The following is a 23,872-nucleotide window of genomic DNA, read 5'->3' on the forward strand; positions in this document are numbered from 1 at the left end:
AGGAGTTGATGAGTTAGAGGCTGTGAACATATGCGCAAGGTTGCCGCTCTTTAATCGTTCTTAACACCTGCTGTTTTAGAATTCTCGTCAAAAGCGCTCATTCAACGGGTTTGCTTCGAAGTCGTCGGCCTCTGTCGGGTTCTCTGCTCAATATTGTTTTCACTAGTCTCTTAACCGGCATCCTTGCTAAGTGGTCACCCCACTATAGCTTACCGTGTTTTAGTCGCTTCACAATATTTGCACCTTTGTTTGTTTACTTGGTATATTCATGCCCCTGCGCCTTCTTCCAATATTCCGCCAAGAATCGACGCCAAAAGCTCGTCGGTCGCTCTTTTTCAACGCCCAAGCTTTGTCGCCGTAGAATACCACCGGAAAAATAAGTATCTTATGGAGCACGAGTTTCATATGGAGTTCCAAGCTACGGGACCTCCGGATCTAGTTGGCCTCGAGATACGATGCTAGGTCAATCAGCCTGTCGTCGTATGTTCAATCCTCGGTTGGGAGAGACTGTTAGAGTCAGTAGGTTCGTTGCACAAGTCCCGCAATTGTCCTGTACTCTAACAGTTGGTTGCCAAGTCTGTCATATAAAAGAAGAAGGTCATGTTCCGATAACGGAATGTAGCACCCAGGTTTCGCTTTGTTTCATTACTAAAGCACTGACGCGCTTCAAAAAGCGCACAGATTTAATTTTTAATTTTAATTTTAATCAGGGACCATCAGTTTCTTAACCTACACTCATACCTTCTCATCATAGTCTAATCTATCTGTCCAAATGTATAGTTTGATTAATTACGTTAATTTGAAATACTTATATCATGCAAAATTTGATAAAATCATGTACACTGAGGAGAAACTTGGGCATCAGAGGGTTAAATTAGGTAGTAAAAAATTATACAGCAAACATCTTTAAATTTTTTAAAGAAATAATGGTTAATACCAAAGGACACAACGTTCGCTTTAAGTTTAAATTTAATTAAAATGGTAAAAATCTAGGTAATTATTCCCCGCCAAGAGCCACTCCTTTGATATTTTACCACTCGGAACGAACTACGTTTCCCACACTTTATCAAGTCCTTCAAAGTTGGCAAAACAGGAACCAACAATCGCAATGTTGTACCGTCAGATATGGCAAGTTCATTGGTTACGTAGCGTGGTTTGTGTTGTGTCGCCAACAGCAGGCGAGGAAACGAAGAATAAACAAAAAGACTATATTATCAACTTATCAATTACAGATCTGTCGCTTTGGTTGACCTGCGCCCGAAGACTACTAATCAGTTTCTGACTTGATCGAAGAGCACATCAATTAACTGGTTTAGTCCTTTTACGAATTTGCGCGACTACGGACGGATCGGATGACGGTACGATTGGAAATGAACCTTAAATTCCGCTCGCGCCTTACAGTGGCGAAGAAAGGTCGGATCTGCGGGGTCATGCTGGTGGCTGGGGCATTTGCAGCGATGGTGATGACTACAGCGGCTCGTTTGGTGGTCAATCGTTTTGCTCGTACTGACCCCTTACGGCCATTTATTAGCAGTAAATCATATTCTGCGGTCGATGGATTTACTGGTGCTTGCACACACATAAACACTGTTACGCGCAGAGTTATCCTTTCGCATCTCGCCAGCCAGTTATAGTTCGGAACCAAGGGCCAGAAGGAATTCCGTGAACAAGCCAAACGACCTAACATAAAGAAGGTCCAAACAGCGCAGCGGAGAGGAAAAAGGGAGCGAATGAAATAATGATGCAAAATGTGAGTATTTGAACGCGCGGAGGAGCCTTTTAAATCTCGACGCACCGAGTCGAAGGAGCGACCACAAACGCGACGATGGAGGGGACTCCTCCGCGGGACATGGTTCCCAGTAGGGAAGGAAGGAATGCACTACCCGAAAACAAAAATGCGAAACGACCACCAAAACGACGAATGCGCAGACACAAATGCGGAAAATGAGCAACTACCAACTAAGAGGGCTGTTGCGAGATCGAGGAAATTGCGGCTGCATAAATGGCTGTTTTTAACTTGGCACCAGCGTCGAGCCCGCTACGACGGACCAAAATGATCGTATTGTGGTAGTTTTTTTTGTCGGCACTTGATCCTTAAGGGTTCAAAACAAATGCATACTTTGCCAATGTATGTTTTCTCCGAAGGAACTGAACAAAACGGAAGGCAGCGTATGCCTCGACTCGGTATATTGTCGCTTGCCCGTCGAAAGTATGCGCGCTCGATTTTACGACCCGCGACGACCGGTGTGTATGTACGCTTGTGTGGGTTTTGGTTCGCGGTGTGTGATTTGCGTTTATGGTGGTGCGCTCACGGGCAAATCTCAAAGCGTGAGAAACATTTCCGGGCGCGGTGTTATGAACCGCAAAATCATATGCGCCGTTCTTTCGTCGCCGCTCCCGAAGAAACGAGCCTGAAAAAGAACATGCAAAGGAGGAACGAATTCGCTCGGCAGGCGACGACGACACATAGCGTGGCGGGGGCGACTGCGGCGGCGGCACAGCCACAGTTCAGGACATTGAATAAAAATGTTTATTTATGTTGGTTTAAAAAATAAATAAAAGTCGCACACGGCGTGCAGCGGTAATGACGGCTAGACGCCCTTTTTGCGGTCAAGTGTAACAGATTTGGGGACATAAAACGACGGGCCGGGTCGCCGTGGTAACTCGCCACCGGCGTTGCTGCGATGTTTTGGTATCAAACCGCGCAGCAGCAGCTGAAAGGCGTTCGTTGCTGGGTGTGATTCATGCTTGATATTCAAACACGACTGGAAAACTGATCTACGTTTTGTTTCAAATTATCTTTGAACTTTGTCGAGCTGTTTTACTACTATAGTCTCCACTTTGCAATATTTTTAATTTTTCTATTAGTTTTGTTTTAGTTTGATAGAATGAAAATAGTTTGTATTCACCCTAAACAATCGAAACCTCAATCAATGGTTCATGTTTATCATAAATCCATTTATCATTAGTGTCCTTCAGAAGACACGTACTAGAAGTGGTTAGCATTTTATTACATTTTTGATAGGCGAGCTATTCTATATTGCAAAAAATGCACGCTGTTACTAAATTCTAAGTCTCACTCCAACAAAAAAAAAAGTATGAAGGTGTGTATCTAGGGCCCGATGTTAATTTCCTTGAAAATCGTTGACATATAGCACCATTAATGTGACATATAATTATATTTCAAATCAACCGCCTTTCAACTAACATAGGATCAACGAGTTAAAATTATGACAGTCAAAATATCATCAATTAGCTATCGTCCTCTGCACATTAATAGTTCTTTTCGACATTCTGTTTATCAGTTATTTCATACTTGACAGCAATGTACAGTATCAAAAGTATGTATGTCACTAATTGTAAAACAACAAGTAAAACGCTCAAAACCTATTTTCGGATCAAACAATCGCTAATTCTTCCTCACTTTGGAAAATGCTGTATCACGTCACATGCATTTTCCGTTAACCCCTTTTTCATATAAGTTTCATATCAGTTTTGAATGAATGAAGTATGTAAATGCAATCAGGTCAAAGATAGGGTTGGTTGCTCACTTTTTTATAACTGTTCACTTTCACGACATTAAATTGGACTACGTTTATCGCGGTCCTAAGAAATCTTGTTGGGATGAGGAGACTTTATCAGGATTTCATCACTTTTTCTGGCGTACCTCCCAAGCACAGATACAGATTAGTATAAGTCGGAACGCCGTAGTCGTAAAGAATTTTCGACCTGTTGGGACGAAGGGGCTTTGTCATTTTTTTTCTAAAAATAAAGTAATTGAAATCAGAGTAAACATGTAAGTAAACAACTGAAACATGTTTCATGTGTTTGTCGTATGGAACTGTAGTGATTATCATCTGGAGAAAAATAATGTGCCTCCAAGAACATGGCCATACGTAGTACCTTCTTCCAGCATAACCTCTAACATCGGTACACCTGGAGATCACCCAACCAGACAGAATCACAAATCGACCACGTTCTGATAGATGGTCGGCACTTCTCAGACATTATCGACGTCAGAACCTATCCGGGCGCTAACATTGATTCGGATCACTACCTAGTGATGGTAAGGATACGTCAAAAACTATCTGTTGTAAACAACATACGATACCGGCACCCGTGACGGTATAATCTAGCGCGACTGAAGCAACCGGAGGTCGCCGAAAACTACGCGTTATCTCTCGAAACCGCGCTGCCGGAAGAGGGTGAGCTGGATGAAGCCCCTCTTGAGGACTGTTGGAATGCCGTGAAAACAGCCATTAACAGCGTAGCGGAGAACGTCCTAGGCCGTGTGGCACCAAATCGACGAAACGAATGGTTTGACGAGGAATGCCAGCAGATATTGGCAGAGACGAACGCAGCGCGGGTACAAATGCTGCGTAGAGCCACCCGTCAGAATGTGGAGCGATACAAACAGAAGCGGAGGCAGCAAACCCGACTCTTCAAGGAAAAGAAGCGCCACCAAGAGGAGAAGGAGTGCGAAGAACTCGAACAGCTGTACCGCTTTCACGACACACGGAAGTTCTATCAGAAACTCAACGGATCTCGCAAAGGCTTCGTGCCGCGGGCCGAAATGTGCAGAGATAAAGACGGAGGTATCTTGCTTGACTGACGACCATGCGGTGATCGAAAGGTGGAAGCAGCACTACGATGAACACCTGAATGGCGTGCAGGCGGAAGACCAGGATAGTGGAGGAAGTGACCATATTGGTGTAGCAAGCAACGAAGATGTGCCACCCCAATCGATAAGGGAAGTTTAAGAAGCCATCCAGTGGCTGAAGAACAACAAAGCAGCGGGAAGGGATGGCATTGGAGCGGAACTTGTTAAAATGGGCCCGGACAGTATAATCAATATATATATATAGAATGCCAGTGTCGCTGCAGTGCGCGTGGTAAACATCACACATGTTCAGATAATGTATTTACATTATATATGCATATGTGTGTGTGCCTGAGATACATCAAAAGAGGAATCTCATTGTCAAACTTTGACAACCAGTTTAAAATTTCCAAGTAATGCGATTGGAAACTTCGCTTGCTTCAAATTTCTGAAAAATCGGTTCAAAAGGACGCAGTTGTGGGATTCAATTCATCTGGACGAAAAGAAAAAGAACGTTTAAAAACATTTTACTGGCATGAAAACACAGCAATGAGCGCACTGATGACAGCACCAACCAGCGCACAGATAAAGAACAGATAAAAAACAATGAGCAACTTTGACAATAAAGTTCCCGATTCACAGACTTAATACAGATTGTTAGCATCATGTTTACCACAATGAGTCCTGTAGAAAAACAGCGATACTGGCATTCTATATATATTGATTCTACTGCCCGGACAAGTTGGCCGGCTGTCTGCATCAACTGATTGTCAAGATTTGGGATACGGAACGACTACCGGAGGAGTGGAAAGACGGGGTTATCGGCCCTATCTACAAGAAAGGTGATAAGCTGGATTGTGAGAACTACCGAGCAATCACTATCCTGAATGCCGCCTACAAAGTGCTGTCCCAAGTCGTCTTTCATCGACTATCGCCAATAGCCAATAGATTTGTGGGAAGTTACCAGGCCGACTTCATGGAGGGTTGGTCTACAACGGACCAAATCTTCACCCTGCGGCAGATCTTCCAGCAGTGCCGCGAATTCCGAGTCCCCACGCACCACCTGCTCATCGATTTCAAAGTCGCATATGATAGCGTAAACCGACAAGAGCTATGGAAAATTTTGGATGAATACGGCTTTCCGGGTAAGCTTATTAGACTTATCATGGCTACGATGGATGGGATCCAGTGCTGTGTGCGAATCTCGGGTGGATTGTCGGATCCATTCGAATATCGCAGGGGACTTCGACAAGGAGATGGTCTTTCCTGCCTGCTATTCAACATTGCGCTTGAAGGTGTTATAAGACGAGCGGCGATCGAAATGCGGGGCACGATTTTCAATAAATCCAGTCAATTTATCTGCTTTGCTGACAACGCGGATGCTGTCGGCAGAACATTTGAGGCGGTGGAAGCTCAGTACACCAGACTATAACTCGAAGCAGAGAAGATTAGATTGAAGATAAATACGTCTAAAACGAAGTATATGCTGGGGGGCGGGACCGAGTGCGACAGGGCCCGCTTGGTCAGTACCGTGGCAATCGACGGGGATGAGTTCGAGGTAGTCGACGAGTTCGTATACCTTGACTCACTGGCAACAGAAGACAACAATACCAGCCGTGAGATTAAAAGACGTATTATCAGCGGAAGTCGGGCCTACTACGGACTCCACAAACACTTGCGGTCGAACAATTTGAGCCCCCGTACAAAGTGCACACTGTACAAAACGCTAATTAGACCGGTTGTCCTCTATGGGCACGAAACGTGGACACTGCTAGAAGAGGACCTACGAGCACTCGGAGTTTTAGAACGGCGGGTGCTAAGAACCATCTTTGGCGGAGTGCAATAGCACGGTGTATGGAGGCGAAGAATGAACCACGAGCTCAGGCACCTCTACGGCGAACCAAGCATTCAGAAAGTGGTTAAAGCTGGACGGATACGTTGGGCATACATGTTGCTAGAATGCCGGACAACTATCCTGCAAAAATGGTTTTCGCATCAAATCCGGTAGGAACAAGACGAAGAGGGGCACAGCGAGCGAGGTAGCAAGACCAGGTGGAGAGAGATCTGGCGAGCACTGGGTGCCCGCGGAACTGGAGATCAGTTGCCATGGACCGAAACAGATGGAGAAATTATACTGCGCAGGCCTTGTTGTAAGACGTTAGGTCAATTAAGTAAGTAAGTATTCACATTGATCGCACGTGTGTGTTTTTTCGGTGTATGAAACTTAAATCTAGAAAGTTAGTGGCAATAGTCCGATGGCAGTATTCCGAAACATGTGCAGTTGTATCATCTGGGCTTGGGAAGCTTAGAAAACGCGGAGAAAATAATTTGCGAAAGATTTCAACTAATTTTTAAAAGCGAGAAAAATCAATTTTCGCTTCTGTGACGTTCGACTGCCGCTGCATTAATAGTAATTAAATGGGTGTCTGTGCTAGTAAAACTCTTCTGTATTTTATGCTAAATGTACTTTAAAATGGAAAATAGTTTAATTTATTCATGAAAATGGTCCTTTGTGGTCCTTTACGGTCCTCCAGTACTGTCGGCAGTGTTGTCACATGTACAGCTTTATCTTGAATGGTACAGATCTTTCCGATTCTTTTGGTACAGATTCTGTACAGTACAGATTACAGATTTTTGTCCTTGATAGCGCACATTAACCGGATGCTGGGTTTGCCCCGGCGTTTACGGCCTCTTCCTAGTCCTCTGCTGAAAATAGTTTTGTAGAAAATAGTCAACGGGGTTAGTTTCTCTACCATCCTTCTTGGGATTGATTGATTGGGTCTTTTGATTCCGCCCAAAACAACGGAAGAGTCGTTTTTTAGTGCACTTCTTCCTGTAGACCCCGACTCTCAAGTAGCACAACTTACGTCCATTTAGTTGTAGCAACCGGATTACGACTGAAATTAGTCATATTTCGGTTACCATTACAACTTTGTAACAACCGTGCTAGTAGGGCTGTGCCGGTTGTGAAATACGAAGAAGTTTCCAATCCACGCGAGCAGTTGGCTTGCCATACCAAGACCTTCTCTTCATACTTCACTATTCTGATATACCGTACGTCAGGAACGCTTGTTTCTTGTACAGCGTTGAAAAATTGCGAACCGGAAGTGTACTTCTGTCCAATTTGACGTACGTCTAGTCATCCATCAAAACGCATCGGTCGGACTTTTCCAGGAGAAGGTTACATAAGGTCCGTAACCTTTTCTTCGAGGAAATTTGCTGTGCAGAAGTCGTTCTAGGTTCTAATGTTATGGTGTTCCTTGATATTTTGTACAGTTCCGATGCTTTTGCTGAGTTTTTGGCAATACGGAACGCATTCCTAACATTTGATGTTAAGAGCTGAACTGCTTGAAGCTACTTATTGCGGTCCACTGGTCCCTTACTATGTTGAGCTTTTGGTAAATCCTCTACAGTCTTCTACTTCTTAAGTCCTCTACTTCTTAAAAAAATGTCCGGATACTGCAATATTATTACACCTTACCAAAGAATTTCCGATTGGATAATTTGAAACGTAAAATATCGATTGCTATATTCATAAAATTTTCAGAAACTAAAAATAAATTGTACATATTAAATTCAATGAGTCCAAGCGGGTTTCTTTTTCTGACGTCCCTGGATTATTCGTCCAATGGTTTTTCAAATTAGACTGCTCGCCAAAAAGGTCCCAAAATGTCGACCATACATTGTTGCGCGGATATGCGGAGGGCAATCGTTTAAAATGGACTAATTAAGAAACCGGTGGTGGTGGTAAGAATGATGGTTCAGAATCAGGTTTTTACCGCAAGCACGAATTTGTACGAATCAAGCGTGGTGTTTCCCACCGAAAACCAATGCTGTCCGATTGTAGCTACCCGATTGATCCGTGGACGTAATTTAAAGTGTAAATTATTCCATCTTCAATGAAAAGAAAAAACGCATCCCTTTTAGAGGCCGTGCCATCAACCTGCTGTAGGTTGATGCTTCACCGAGCAGTACCGGGCTTGAAATTGTGTCAACAATAATTAATCACCGTGTATTGTGATACGACGATCAGTGCGGCAAGTCAGTGCATTCGTTGCACTTTGGTTAAGCGAATTCCGCGGACGCTTCCTGCAAGTCCATATTCCTTTCTGCGCCGCGGACTGACCGAGCCGCGCAATTAAAAATACAGCCTTACTCTTGCTGGTGCGGCTCCTTCTCGGTCCCGATTTAGAAGTTGGTAATATTAATTTTCGTTTGGTGATAATAATCTCCACTGCATGACGGCAGCGGTGATGAGTGCTGCGGCACTCCATGCTGGGAATATTCGCATAATTTTGTATACTCGTTCCAAGATCGTTCCTTTCCACGACAAATCAAGCCCTTCGAGGAACTTCATTAGTCGCATTGCGCAAAAAGCAAGAAACACACGCGAATCGTTTAAATGTAAATACATTCCTCATCGGTGGTCGTCCAGGTCCGTTCAATGTCTGGGCGGAGAATTGTACACTTTCAATGATAGCAAGTTTTCGTTTTAGGGAACCAGATTGCAGTCTCCTTATCAGGTTTCAAAGGAAAAACAGGAAATCGGTTCGTCATTTTCTGTAAAAATTAAATTCCTACCTGTCCGAAGCCACGCCGGACGGGTTTGCGCATTGGAAACGAGCCTTATTCTAGTATTCAGCTCCCGCAAAAGGCGCGTATAGAAAAATAATATGACAACTCACTTGTCAAAGGCCAATTAAGACATTAATTTTGCACGAATTGAAGAACATAAATTACCAAAATGGCGACAAAATTACCACAGGACCGGTCACGAACGGTTGGAATGGAGCAATGAAAATCATTAACCGGCAATCGAACCCAGGAACGCTGGATGGCGTCAATAAATTTTGCCCATCGTTCGGGCAACCGCGAAGCAGAAATCCCAGCTTTCCGGGTGGGATCCTCCTCTAAGTTTTCAAACCGATCGCGCCTCAGATCCACGAAGATCGATAACAGAATGAAATCGGGTAATAATAATAAAGCTCCAAAAATGGATTTTTGGCGTTTTTCGGCCGTCCATCGGCCGGCGGGATCCTTTCGGCATCCGTCCGAACGCGGCTCGCCGCACCCAAAGCCGATATCCTCACGATCGGGATAAATACAACCCCGGCAAAAGAATACGAATTCGGTCGGTTCGGTTCGGCTCGATGGATGTGGCGGCGTTTCGCGAAACCCTGGAGCTACCTCTGCCATCATGCCGCAAAGCAGCTGAGAGTTTGCCGCATCGCCGCTCGATGGTGGCGACCAAGGGGAAGACAGGAGCGTTCGCCCTTTCGCATCCATTCAAACATTTATCAACATCTCTTTGGCGTTGCCCGCGAAAAAGTTAATAGCTGCATCATTCGCAGATAGGGTGGTTGCAATTTTCGTAAATAGATGTTTGGCTCACGGTGCATATATTGATGGCGTTAGTATTCCATTGCAAAAGGAGTGGTGCTGGTGGTGGTGGTGATGGTGGATTGTGGCAAAGTTGCATTTTATTTTAGCTTGAATTTCGGAACCACCCTGTCCCATGCATGATGCTGCTCACAGAACTAGTGGATAAAAAGTTAACGATGATTAAAGGTGGAATTTCGGGAACACCGTGATAACCTGATCTGGGCTCGCTGAAAGTTTGGTGGGTGTTGTGGGAAAAAATACTCTTCCGTTCTTGGGCCTGCTTGCGAGGTGCTATTTTTGATACCACAGGAAAGGTTAGGAGTCGCTGAAAGGGAATGTTTTATGAAAGTTATGTGTTATGAGGCTTATCGTGGATTTCGGTACACAAATTAAATATCTTGAATTGGAAATTTTCTTCCAAATGGAGCAATTTTTTAATGTTGTTTTTGTTTCAATTATGGTTAGGGACCTGAAACGGTTTTTCGTTAATCATGAAAGATGGCAGTAACGGTGAGATCATCATTTCTGCTCTTCTCGTGACCGTAAAGTTCAATAGCCTTAGTTGCCAAGTTAACTTGTGGCAGTCGTTCGACAGGAAAAACTCGGAGAATTAGCAACGATCACTGGTCACAGAAGCGCCCAGGATGAATGATCGAGGACCAGATGTTTGTGATTTAGATAGTGCCGATATGGTGTGTCATTTTTACTGAGTGATAATTTGGCATCAGGGAACCGACCAGCTCGATGGGACTTCCTAATTTATTTCACTTAGCCACAGTCAGTAGACAGGCGGGATAAGAACGAGTTTAGATCGTCTGCGAGTGATTGTGCCCGCAGTGCGAACCCGAAGGGCGCAATGTGATCTTCTGACAGGGCTCGTAATATTTCGAGAAAACTTCCAAATACCCAGAGTGGTTAACAGATGAATCAGTACAGGATATTCGAGAAGCGTGCATACGTGCGTGAATAAAATCACTCTCCAAATGACTGACAGACGATTGGTTGTCAAGTGCGCAAAAAGTGCATGCATCGCAAATTTGATGCAAATTTATTGCCTTTTAATTCCGCCGCATTCCCGCGCATAATGCCGCCCACTGCCGTTGTTTTGGTTAACACTATCATCATAATAAGAACAAAACCGTATCATTGAGTAGTCCTGTACTCAAGCGACCGGGAAGACATTTGACAAACTCTGAAGAAAACGAATCAAAGTCACTTCTTTCCATCCGTCCCATACCGACGATAATGCACCGAAAATGCATTCTGCGTCTTTCTTTGTTTGGCATCTCTTGGGACGCGAGATCATATATGGTTACCACAGAGGGTGTCATTTCGACATCCGCTCCAGTAATTTAGATTTCATTCATTATTTCGCCCATCATGGATTTTTTTTGTTCTTTCATCAGCGGAGGCTGGCATGAATCAGCTACAAAAATTCCTTCCACCAACAGGGAGCAGGCGTATGATTGCGCATCCGGAAAGACCGGATGTAAAGCTCTTCCTACAACAACGAGTACTACTATACGAAGATCTACTACCGCTACTGGCAGACGGTGGCAGACATTTGTAGTAAAAGTTCTGCGCTGCCGCGTTACGATTCGTTGCCAATCATTCGCTCGTTTCCTTTTCCAGCCGACGCCGGCCGCATTGGCACAGTTTCGAATGTCTCCAAAAAAAATTGAGTCCCTAATTATTGCTGCTACGCTTTGACATGTAACTAATCCCTTCCTGTCTTTCTTTCATTTGTTTTGCAGAACATTACTTTTCCAATTACACGGCCAGTACCGTGGCGGCATCCAGTATTGCGACATCGCTGAGCGGACTCAAATGGGATCTACACAGCGGCAAGTCAATCAGCTACCTAGTGAACAGGTTTACCGACCTGACCGGGGTAGAGCAGGTAAGCGTAACTTTATCAAGCAAACTTTTGCTAATCGAAGTCCGTATATTTTCTATGAATTCATCCAATCCCATCCGAATCCTGTTCAATTCTGATCTAAATTCAATCTAGTTCAATCAATCCTTTCCAATCTAATCCAGATTCATCATTCCGATCCAGTACAGTAAATACACTCCAACCCATTCAAATCTAACCCAATCCAAGTGCAATTTGATCCAAACCCGAGAAAATCAAATGTATATCCAATGCAATCTAATAAATCGAATCTAATTCAGTCCAATCCAATTCAATGCAGTGCATCAATCCAAATCCAATCCAAATCCAGTTCAATCCAATCCAAATCCAGTTCAATCCTATCCAAATACATTCTTAATCCAATCTAATACCATGCAATTAAATCCAGTACCATCCAATCTAATTCAATCCGTTCCATTCCAATCCGATCCAATCAAAATCATGTCAAAATCTAACCCTAATCCAATCCAATTTATTCCTCTCTAGATCATTCCAATTCCAATCCATTCCAGTACAATTCAATCCAATTTTAATCCAAATCCTAATTCAATCCTAATGCAATCCAAATCCAATCCCATTCTAATCCTTTATATTCTTAATTTGCTATATTCTACAATTCATCTGACAAGTCGCTATAGTAAGCTAGAGCTTGTAATCAAGTTTTGCCACAAACGAAGCTTGTTGCAGTTTGCGTTGACGTTCTAATGTATATAGACCAAGCAAGCAGCGAGACACGGAGGCAGATTTTCCGGGTCGCGCCAAGGCAAACTACGTAGGGCCAATATTATTAACCTCCTCTGCAATCGTTCAATTTGAAGGTTCCAATAACGTTAATGCAGAGTCCAAGTTAGCCACGCATTTTCGAAAAGGGGACGAACTAAGGCGCAAGGCAGAGCTTTAAGGCAGTACGGGTCTTTAAAAGCTCGTCCAATTTTTGCAATGAATCCCAACTGGCGAATCGCTTTTGAGATCATCGTTGTACGGAGACGAGCGGAAATTAGTTTTGGATCGAGAATCACGTCAAGATCATTCAAATGCTCAACGCTTTTCAGTACCTGGTCGTCAATTTTGTAGTCGAAAACTGTAGGCGATTTGATTCGGTGGAACGTCATAACCTCATTTAGCCTAATAACGGGCGCACTAAAATTTTGGAATTTATTTCGTAAGCTGTCAGAAAAGGACAAAGATACTTGAAGAAGATCTGATTTACTAAAATTAAAGATACATTTTATTCATTTCTGTTATATTCATCTGACAGTGTCTACATGAATACTAATTGCTACTTAAAAATTTCTGTTACGTAGTCTTTGTACAAACTTATGCGATGGTTGTCCAAAATCGAATAGCTCTTCCACTGTCGAAAATGTTCTAATGCAAGCAGTTACAGGCTCGTTACAACCGAAAGCAGTGCGATGAAATGGTGCTTGCAGTAATCCGGTCGATCTTAGATTACGCTGCGAAGCGCGAAAATCCATGAGTAACAAAAGCTGGGGAGAGTCGATTTCACCATTTATGACTTTTGCCACAAACACTGCCTGCTGGATTCTACGTCGGTGTTCAAGTGAATCTAGGTCAAGAAGACGGCAACGATCCAAGTATGGAGGGAGCTCCTCTGGATTACGCCACGGTAGATGTCGCAAAGCCATCCGGATAAATTTTCTCTGCACTCTCTCGACACGTAAGTCCCACGATACTTGCTGAGGATTTGAAAATGGTCCGTAATCGGCTGTTCAGCAAAGCTTCCGTTTGATGTCGAAACAGGAGCGTTGTACGGCTGTCATGTCAACTTTGCGAATGCATCTCTTGATTCTACACACTTAATCGGTTCGGTAAAATTTTACCGAAATCTAAACAGCAGAACGTTCGGTAAAATTCTTTATTGCACCAAACATTATTAATGATCTGTAAACGTCGATTGGCACCATCGAAATTTTTACCGAACGTTCAGCTGTTTAGATTTCGGTAAAATTTTACCGAATTCGGTGCTTTTGTTAAGTGTGTACCAATCGACTGTTTGCAATTCGTGGTTCTCCAGTTATTTTTGTACACCAAGGTACTGAAAATCCCGAAGAAATCTACGATTGGTTGACACTTAGACAGATTTTTCGGGTCGTGGGTTTTGGGTAAAAATGGGATCGAATGGGTATTCAGGAACGATTGTGTTTTTTTGACGTAATGCGATGATGCTCTATCCGACCAAAACACGTATCGTCCATCTGCATGATGTTTTTGTAGAAACGGGATCAAAATTTCCTGCAAACATTCGTCTGGTGCACATCTTAATTGATAGCTAAACCAGAGGGCTTGTTGTTGAAGGCATGAGAAAGAGAACGATGTCCTTCTGCATCCGTAATTTTGGCTGGTCTTCCACTACCTTGCTTGCGAATAGTTGTTGGGTATCTTATGATATGGTAAACAGTCGAAGCCGCAACATATTCGCTTTTTAAATGTTGTGCCGTATACTTTTTGCCGAGATTTCTGTGGCAGTTCGTAGAAGTGTACAACGCGCTCCCGACACGCTTTTTGTTTCGACGCCATTTTAAGCAAAACTGGGTAAGCATAAACAAAACAAAAAATATTGACGAAAAAGAGGAGAGAGAGAGCTAACATATACATACTCTCATTTTTCTCTGAGCTCGTTTGTTGTTGAGTATAGGGGCCGCGAAAAAATTCCCACCCGTTAGTTAAGTTATTCACTTTGCACCAATTTACAAATGTATCCAAGAGAAGTTGAAGGCGATAACAATCCTCGATGCAGCGAATCGTCAAGTAGATTTTGAAATCGTCACCATAAAACAGTCTGTAATCTCTTCCAAGGGCAAAGGTAGCGTTTGTACTGATTTAGCATGTTTAATCTGTTTCACATTTTGTTTTCCCAACTTATCTGATAGAAATTCGACCGGAGAATGAAATATTCGCTGATGCAAAGCAAAGTCATGGGTATAATGTAGAAACGCCCTTAAAGACTTAACCCTTCTTTATCGACAGACTTCGCAGCTGGCTGTTAGAGTACAAGACAGTTACGGGGCTAGTGCAAAAATCCTACTGACTCTATCTAGTACAGCACCGCCTAGCCGAGATACGAACATACGACGCCTGCCTTGTTGGACCAGCATCGGACCTCGAAGCTAACTGGGCGGGTTGCTGCAATTGCCAAACCATCGATACAATTACACAGAGCAGGGCGGCTAGTTCACAAAAGCTTCGGCTCTTTTAGGGTTACCAGTTGTTCAAATTAAAAACTAACCCCGCTAGTTTACAATTGGAATCTTTCATATTAGCGGGGGTTCACGGAATATTTTAGTCCAGTTCATTCAAATCAATTCTGGCCCAATCTTATCCAATCCAAATTTAATCTAAATCCCATTGAAATCTAATCATAGTCCAATCCTAATGTAATCCAAATCAAATCAAAATCCAACCGAAATGTAATCCAATCCAATTCATACTATGCAATTAAATCGAGTTCAATCCAATCCAATCAAATCTAATCCGTTCCATTCCAATCCGATCCAATATAAATGTAATCCAAATTCATCTCTTATGCAATCCAATATATTTTACAACAGATCATTCCAATTCGTTCCAGTACAATTCAATACAAGTGTAATCCAAATTCTATCCAAATCCCATCGAAATCTTATCCAAATCCAATCCTAATCTAGTCCTGAACCAATCCAAATCCAATCAAAATCTAACTGTCTAATTAAATTCATTCCCAATCCAATCCAAATTTAATCCAAGTCCAATTCAATCCGAATCCAATGCAATCCAATTAAATCCACCCCAATCCATATCCACCCCAATCCATATCCAATCTTAATCCAAATCTAAACTCTAATCCAAAACTATAAATTCTATTCAAAATCAATCCTAATCCAATCGTGGAATCTAAATCCAATCCAAATCAAATCCTAATGCAGTCCAAATCCTTTTAAAATCCAATCCAAAACAAATCTAATTCCATTCCAAATCCTATCCAAAACCAACCCAAATCCAATCCAAATCCCATCCAAATGCAATCTAAATCCATTCCAAATTCTATCCAAAATCAACCCAAATTCAATCCAAATCCATTCCAAATCCAATTCAAATCCAATCCAAATCCCATCCAAATGCAATCCAAATCCGTTCCAAATCCTATCCAAAACCAACCCAAATCCAATCCAGCGCAATTCAAATCCAATCCGAATCCAATCCGAATCCAATCCAAATCCAATCCAATTCCTACCCAAATCCAATCCAAATCCAATCCAAATCCAATCCAAATCCAATAAAAATCCAATCGAAATCCAATCCAAATCCAAACCATATCCAATCCAAATCCAATCCAAATCCAATCCAAATCCAATCCAAATCCAATCCAAATCCAATCCAAATCCAATCCAAATCCAATCCAAATCCAATCCAAATCCAATCCAAATCCAATCCAAATCCAATCCAAATCCAATCCAAATCCAATCCAAATCCAATCCAAATCCAATCCAAATCCAATCCAAATCCAATCCAAATCCAATCCAAATCCAATCCAAATCCAATCCAAATCCAATCCAAATCCAATCCAAATCCAATCCAAATCCAATCCAAATCCAATCCAAATCCAATCCAAATCCAATCCAAATCCAATCCAAATCCAATCCAAATCCAATCCAAATCCAATTCAAATCCAATCCAAATCCAATCTAAATCCAATCTAAATCCAATCCAAATCCAATCCAAATCCAATCCAAATCCAATCCAAATCCAATACAAATCCAATCCAAATCCAATCCAAATCCAATCCAAATCCAATCCAAATCCAATCCAAATCCAATCCAAATCCAATCCAAATCCAATCGAAATCCAATCCAAATCCAATCCAAATCCAATCCAAATCCAATCCAAATCCAATCCAAATCCAATCCAAATCCAATCCAAATCCAATCCAAATCCAATCCAAATCCAAATCCAAATCCAATCCAAATTCAATCCAAATCCAATACAAATCCAATTAAAATTCATTCCAAATCCAATCCAATACAAATCCAATTAAAATTCATTCCAAATCCAATCCAAATCCAATCCAAATCGAATCCAAGTCCAATCCAAATCCAATCCAAATCCAACCCAAATCCAATCCTAGTCCAATCCAAGTCCAATCCAAGTTCAATTCGTACGCTACGCGCTTCGAATGCTGCCTTGGAGACAGCCCACGAGGAATACACGATACGAGGATCGCTGCCAACTCATCCGATTAGATACCCTCGAATTGCGCCGAGAAACAGCGCGCGTCATGGTAGTTTCCGATATCCTGACTTCCAACATCGATTGCCCCGACATTCTTCGCCAGATCAATCTGAATGCACCATTAAGAGTGTTGCGAAGGATTCCTCTGCTTAACCTGCCTTTTCGTCGCACCAACTACAGTGCTAATGGCGCCATCACTGGTCTGCAACGTGCATTCAATCGTGTTTCAACAGCGTTTGACTTTCATCTGTCTAAGCAAGTGTTACGTTCTAAATTTGTCTCAATGTTTCGATGTTTGCTGTATTAGGTATTAAGAGCCATTAGGGCATTGTTGCCTGTTGGTAAAGTTATAAATAATAAAAAATAATAAAGTCCAAATCCAATCCAAATCCAATCCAAATCCAAACCAAATCGAAACCAAATCCAATCCAAATCTAATCCAAATCCAATCCAAATCCAATCCAATCCAAATCGAATCCAAATCCAATCCAAATCCAATCCTAGTCCAATCCAAGTCCAATCCAAGTCCAATCCAAATCTAATCCAAATCCAATCTAAATCCGACCCAAATCCAACTCAATATATTCCAAATCCAATGCAAATTCAATCCAAGTCCAATCAAAATCCAGTTCAAATCAAATCCAAATTCAATCCATATCCAATCGAAATCCAATCAAAATCCAATCCAGATCATTTATATTTAATTCAAATAAATTGCGAATGTAATCCAAATCGAATTCATTCCAATTTGCTTTTGTAATTGGCTTTTCATCCTGTGAAAAATTACCTTTTGACTATTACCACAAACGGAGATGATACACAAACGTTAACCGAAAGAAAAAGCAGACTCTACTTGTTGGTACAAATCGGAGAGTGCTAATTCTCAGTTTTCGTTTCACTATTCATCGAGTTTAGAGACACGATAACTTCTTGTACCTTAAAGTTAATCATTTCATTTTAATCGAAAGCAAATATTAATATAATGTATGCTAAACATTGCTAGAAAAGCAAAGCCTTGGGCGCCTAAACGTCTTTCTAAGACTTGACCCTTCTTTATCGACAGATTTCGCAGCCGGATTCTATAGCAGCATCACTCAGTCGACATTCGAACATCCGACGACCAGTGTCGTACCTCGAAGCTAACTGGGCGGTGTCAAACACCCTATGCAATTCAATTACGATATCAATATTACGATATCAATTACAACATCGAAAAAATATTCATTAGGCCATTGCGAATTATTTTTAAAGTTTTTGTCTCCTCCTATGCCCCTTGGAAATTGATTTGAGAAATCGGGGGTAAAAAATAATTAAAATAAAATAAAGGATACCAGTTAATTTTTTTTTTTATATAAAATCAATTGTCTGTGGGCTCTAAAGCATGAAAAACTCGAAAAATTCAAACAGTGGAATTTCCGAAAATCGGCCTAAGAAATTTTCTTTCGTTTTTGTTTTTTTTATAGACTTTTGCATGGAAAATAATAACGTACCTATATTAAGAGCAAAAATAGATTTGGTTTTCACGTTTAAACTTTAAGTAAAAATGCCCAAAATCCATATTATTTTGCTCGATTAAAAAATTCTCTGTTTATTTTTCGCACCCTCCTCCTTTTTCCCCCTCCCTTCAGTGACCCAACACCGGAGGGACAAAAACTTTTTAAAATATTTGAATGGCCTTAATAAAGATAATCATTCTTGGTTCAACTCCTTGGTTTGCTTTCTGAACGCCTTATTTTGGTAGGCTTTAAAATTTGCTTCCGCTTCAATGGACGATGATTAGCCGATCCTATCATGGTGTTAAGACGCCATTTTGAATTATTCATAACATGGAGAACGGATTCTTGAAAGCTCGCAAAAGTCCCCTTCTACAAATTCCCACAAAGGTTACTTTCCTGATCTTCCCGTATTTTGTCTAAAAAATGTGTGCAACTGCTCGAAAAATCTTCTGCTCTTCTGCTTGAAACCTGAATAAATTTTTGAAAAAATCTGCGAAAATTTGCGCATATTTCTGGTCAATCTGCGCAAGCATGGAACAGTTTTATTAGAATCTGCAAATAAACTAAAAATCTGACTGAAAGCAAATCTGGATCTGGATGCGTCATCGACACGCCGCTTGTGGAAGAAACTGGAACTATTTGACATAACTTTGTTTACATATTTATTAGAGTGACTATATATAGAGTGACGAAAATGTCAAAATTGGAATGACAATTATCTGTCAGTGTCATTCCAATCGACCAGACGACCTACCCAACGCGTATGCAGGAAAGAGAAAAGAAATTCGCATTCCATATATTTGGGATGACATGTCGCCACTCTGTATATACAGTCAGTCCGCAATCATGGGTCACACACAATTGTGGGTCATTTTAGATTTAGCTGTTAATTTCCGTTTCAATATCACCTAATGATTGATCAAATTGTTAGTGCTACTTATAAGTAACAATTTTATCAATCAATTAGTATAATATTCACGCATTAATTGGCAGAAAAAGCTAAAATGACCCATAATTGTGTGTGGCCCATGATTGTGGACTGACTGTAGTCACTCTAATGTTTATGAAAAACAACTGGTGTAAGTTTCGTCAAAATATTCCACCACGTTGCGGAGCAGTACAGAATGGAACTATAACTGCGTAGAAAAATCTTGCACAAACACTTGGAAAATCCGGAGTGATCTGGATTACACTTCACTACAGTGCTAAAAATAGCAAAATCAAAAGTGTGTGTAATGTTCTAAAAGATTATGAGGAGAGCCTAGGTGCGGAAAGACGGCAAAGAACTTTCAAGAAAACCGGAACTAGTGACCGAGATCTGAGAAGGAAGATATTGAGGTGCGTTAAGTCCAATCCGTAACGTTTGCCTCCCACGGACAGTGACTATTGACGGCGATAAACTGGAAGTGGTTGATGAGTTCGTATATTTGGGATCAATGGTCAGCGCCGACAATAATACGAGTAAGGGGATCCAACGACGCATTCAAGCTAGAAACCGAGCCTACTTTTTCCTCCGCAAGACGTTTCGATCTAGGAGCATACGCCGTCGCACAAGGCTGACGATGTACAAAACGCTAATAAGACGTCTAATAAGTCTCTACGGACTTAAAACGGTAACTTTGCTTACGGAAGACATACGTGCCCTTGCCGTTTTTGAACGAAAGGTGTTGCGGACTATTTTTGGCGGAGTGCAAACGGAAAGCGGAGAGTGGCGGAGACGTCTGAATCACGAGCTACAGGTACTGCTTGGAGATATTCCCAACGTACACTTGGCGAAAGTTGGTAGACTACGGTGGGCCAGCCAGGTCGCAAGGATGCCGGACGACTGTGTAGTGAAATCCGTTCTCTTCAAGAACTTCACCGGCACCAGGAATAGAGGGGTTCAACGTGCACGATGGCTCAACCAGGTTGAAGCCAACTTGCGTGTGCCGAGACGCGCAACGAATTGGCGACGAGTAGCCCAGGACCGAGTACAATGGAGAGGAATTCTTGATACGGCAAGAGCCACCCCGGCTTTCGGCTGAATAAGTAAGTAAGTAAGTCCAATCCTGGCATCTCCATCCGGGATATGGCTAAAAGGTACGGTGCCAACTATCAAAACATGTACAGTACAATATCCTCGCTCGAGGAGGCCATAGATGTCACAATGTCAGTAAACATCCGAATCGGCACTTGAAGTAGAATTCGGTAGCCAAGAAGCGTGCTAGGCAATTGTACGAGCCAGTTTTGACGGAATTCTACGGATGTATTTTGATGGACAACGAAACCTACGTGAAAATAAATTTCAAGCAAATTCTCGGTCGAAAATTTCGTGTTCGTGTTTGCGGATAAATTCGCAGGGGCCATGATCTTTCAAGGAGTATGTAGCTGTGGACTATAGACTGAGCCGTTACTACTCCATACTGATGCTAGAGTGGTATGCAGCTAATAATGTCGATTTTGTGCTAAAAGTCAGTCATATATGGGTCTTTTGCGACACTCCAGTTCCGATCTATAGGTTGTTCTATACATTCAGATCAACTTTTAAGCAGACTCTAATCTTCTTGATTGTTGCTGGAATGTTCAATTGAAATAATCTAAAGTTCTTAAATCTAAAAGTTGTTAATATTTCAATTATGGAAAAATTTGATTCCGTTACAAGCTGGTTAAATATATAACTTTTCCGAGAATTTGAAGACATTGTCGTTTCGAAACAGTCTGGAATCTGATAATTGAATTCAGAACAGTATATGACTACACTATAGAGTAAAATTTTCAATTCAAATTTTCTCATAAAACCGAGTATTCAATATTAAATTCGTTCTACGCCATTTCTGCGTAATCATTTCCTAAAATTTTTCTGAAATAGGTTAAGGTTTTACCCACAGCAAACAGTACATAGATTTGGCTTTTTCGTACTACTAACAGTTGCGTCGGTTTCTCATTCAGAGATCCTTGAAACTTTTTTTTATATGCAAATTGTAGCAAACTTCACATACAGCTGTAGAGTGCCGCTAATTTATGACCCCGAGCTGGTTCGCATGTGTTGGCCACCTGTTGGCGGCCTTGTGAAAATTCTGATTTATTTTTAACGCAGGAGAGCAGCACCGTTCTTTGACTGATGAATGAAGAAACAAAAAAAACGAAAAAACTTCTAACTAGAAAGACCCCCTTGGCTGCGTGCTGCGCCTGGCACAGGAAGAAGCACTATTAAAGTCTCAGACGGATTGTCTTTTTTGTTCTGTTGCTGATTGCTTCTATCCTTTCTTCATTTTCATTCGGTGCAATATCCGCAGGATTCAATGAATTCGCGCGCGGTCGCTTGGGTGCGCGCGAGACCAGTTTTATGAATGAAAAAGGCGACCCACTCGGCTCGAGTTGGCAACTGAAACAGATGATTCTATGGGGCTTGGTCTTAAGCAAAACGTCAAAGTTTCTCTTTTTATCGCATCCAGCACCGGTTCTGCGTGCAAATTGCGCGAATTCTCACATGTTGGCTGAATTTTTTTTCTGAAAGAACACGCCACATGTGATGGAGTCGTTCTTCTGTTCGCCCGACCGTGCGTAGTGCGGAGAGTTATGAGAAGATGTCGGCTGTTTGGTAGACAGGAAAATCCCATGTCAGTTGAAGGCATTTAGTGCAAATCCTAAAATAAACAAAAAACTTATGAATACAGGGAAACAACTTGTTGCCGAGGTAGTCTGAGTAGCCTTTTTGTTTTTTTCTCTCGTTACAGGAATTCATCTGTGAATGCATGGACAAAATGGAAGCTCTTTTCCAACAGCAGATGCGCCGGTTGCCGGACTCGCTGCACATTACATCGGCGGCGGCTGCCTTCGTGTCTCAGCACATGCAGCAGCCCTGCGTCAATCCCAAAAATAGTTCTATTACACCGACGGATGTGCAGGACATCGATTTCTAATATCAATTGCAAGGTAGGATAATCAAATTCTACGTAGTAGTTGGGCAGGATGGACCCCTGACGGATTAACCCGGATCTGCATCGAGTCAAACGGGGGGCGGCAGCAGGAGCGAAAACGCCACTAGCAAGAGGATTTATGCTGAAACACAATTTTGGTGCTATGTTATACTACATTAAATTTAAGTTATACTCGGAATGTGACCTGCAGGCGGCGGGTCTGGCAGCAAGTGCAAGTCGGTTAGGAAATGGGTGGTGAATCCTGCTGCTGCTACTATTACCAAAATATCGCGATATTGTACAACGAAAAACACGGAAGAGAAAGAGAGAGAGATAAATTAGTGGGTGGGAGAGAAACAGACAGTTCCGAGGAGCTGTCGAAAAAAAAGGTTCCTGTCGGCCTCCGCCAAGCGAGAGAGCAAACACAGTAGGATAGGCCGCTCAAGCAAATACCTTCGCCTGGAGAAGACATAAAAATTATTACATAAAAGTAAACTTGGAACTGCACCTGAGTGTAGTGAGAATGATTATTCTAGTTATGCCAAGCACAGCTTGTAACTTGATTTCAAAAAAAAAAACAGATGACCATGCTCATATTGACTGAAGAAAATGAAAGGAAAATGTTTATATATTATCACAATGTTTTTCACTAGTTAGTAGGCATATATAAAAAGAAAACTTAATCAAACAAAATCTTCCAGTGAACGTCGTACGTTGAAAATGAGGCATTTGTTATAGTAGCTATAGATGCATAAGCATTCAATCAATCGAGGAGTTAGTAGTTTCCGGTAAGTGCACAATAATGCAACCTAGCGTTTCCTTTTCTTGTAAATATAGTCCGTAAAGAGAAATGGAAGAGATCCTATTTTCCGAAGAAGAGACAAAGAGGGTAAAAAAAACACACACACAGGAGTTTTGCAAAGGTTAGAGGACAGCAAAGTTAAAAGTCCCAAGCAGAAATACATCATACAAGGAGCAAAAACTATCAGTGAATATAACTGAACCTGATATACCGAAAGTGTCACGGCGTTGAACCGGTACGGGGCGGGTGGGTTGTGGTACGGATTATTGCCCGTTGAACAGTCAGGAGGATAATATGATGTTGGCACATGTCCAATACTGGAATATTTTTCGTTTGGCTCTATTCAGGTGGACCAAATTTTGCACGCTAAGGCTCTGAGGCTTTTTTCCTCAGGTTCTAAAAAGACTAATAAGTTTTTTCAAACGGTAAATTATAGGAAAAAAGAAAAAAAACAATGATATTACTACAAACAACTACAAACGACTCATACGATCTTTGGACGTGGGATTATGCTAACTGTTACGAAAAGTGGTTAGTTTTTCAGTCATATAA

The 23,872-nt window shown here is 41.8% G+C and overlaps 1 protein-coding gene across 1 annotated transcript in view; it reads left to right on the forward strand.

The window, feature by feature from the left end:
- The window catches only part of LOC128733066 (G1/S-specific cyclin-D2), a 142,513-nt gene extending 119,795 nt beyond the window's left edge, over positions 1 to 22,718 (forward strand). The window contains exons 4-5 of the mRNA XM_053826650.1: positions 11,737 to 11,882; positions 22,336 to 22,718. Coding sequence (XP_053682625.1) covers positions 11,737 to 11,882; positions 22,336 to 22,521 — 332 coding nt within the window. The 3' untranslated portion in view covers positions 22,522 to 22,718. The remainder of the gene's footprint in view (positions 1 to 11,736; positions 11,883 to 22,335) is intronic.
- Positions 22,719 to 23,872: the final 1,154 nt, after the last annotated feature.

Source organism: Sabethes cyaneus, chromosome 1 (genome assembly GCF_943734655.1).
Source record: "Sabethes cyaneus chromosome 1, idSabCyanKW18_F2, whole genome shotgun sequence".
NCBI classification, from domain to species: Eukaryota; Metazoa; Arthropoda; class Insecta; order Diptera; family Culicidae; genus Sabethes; species Sabethes cyaneus.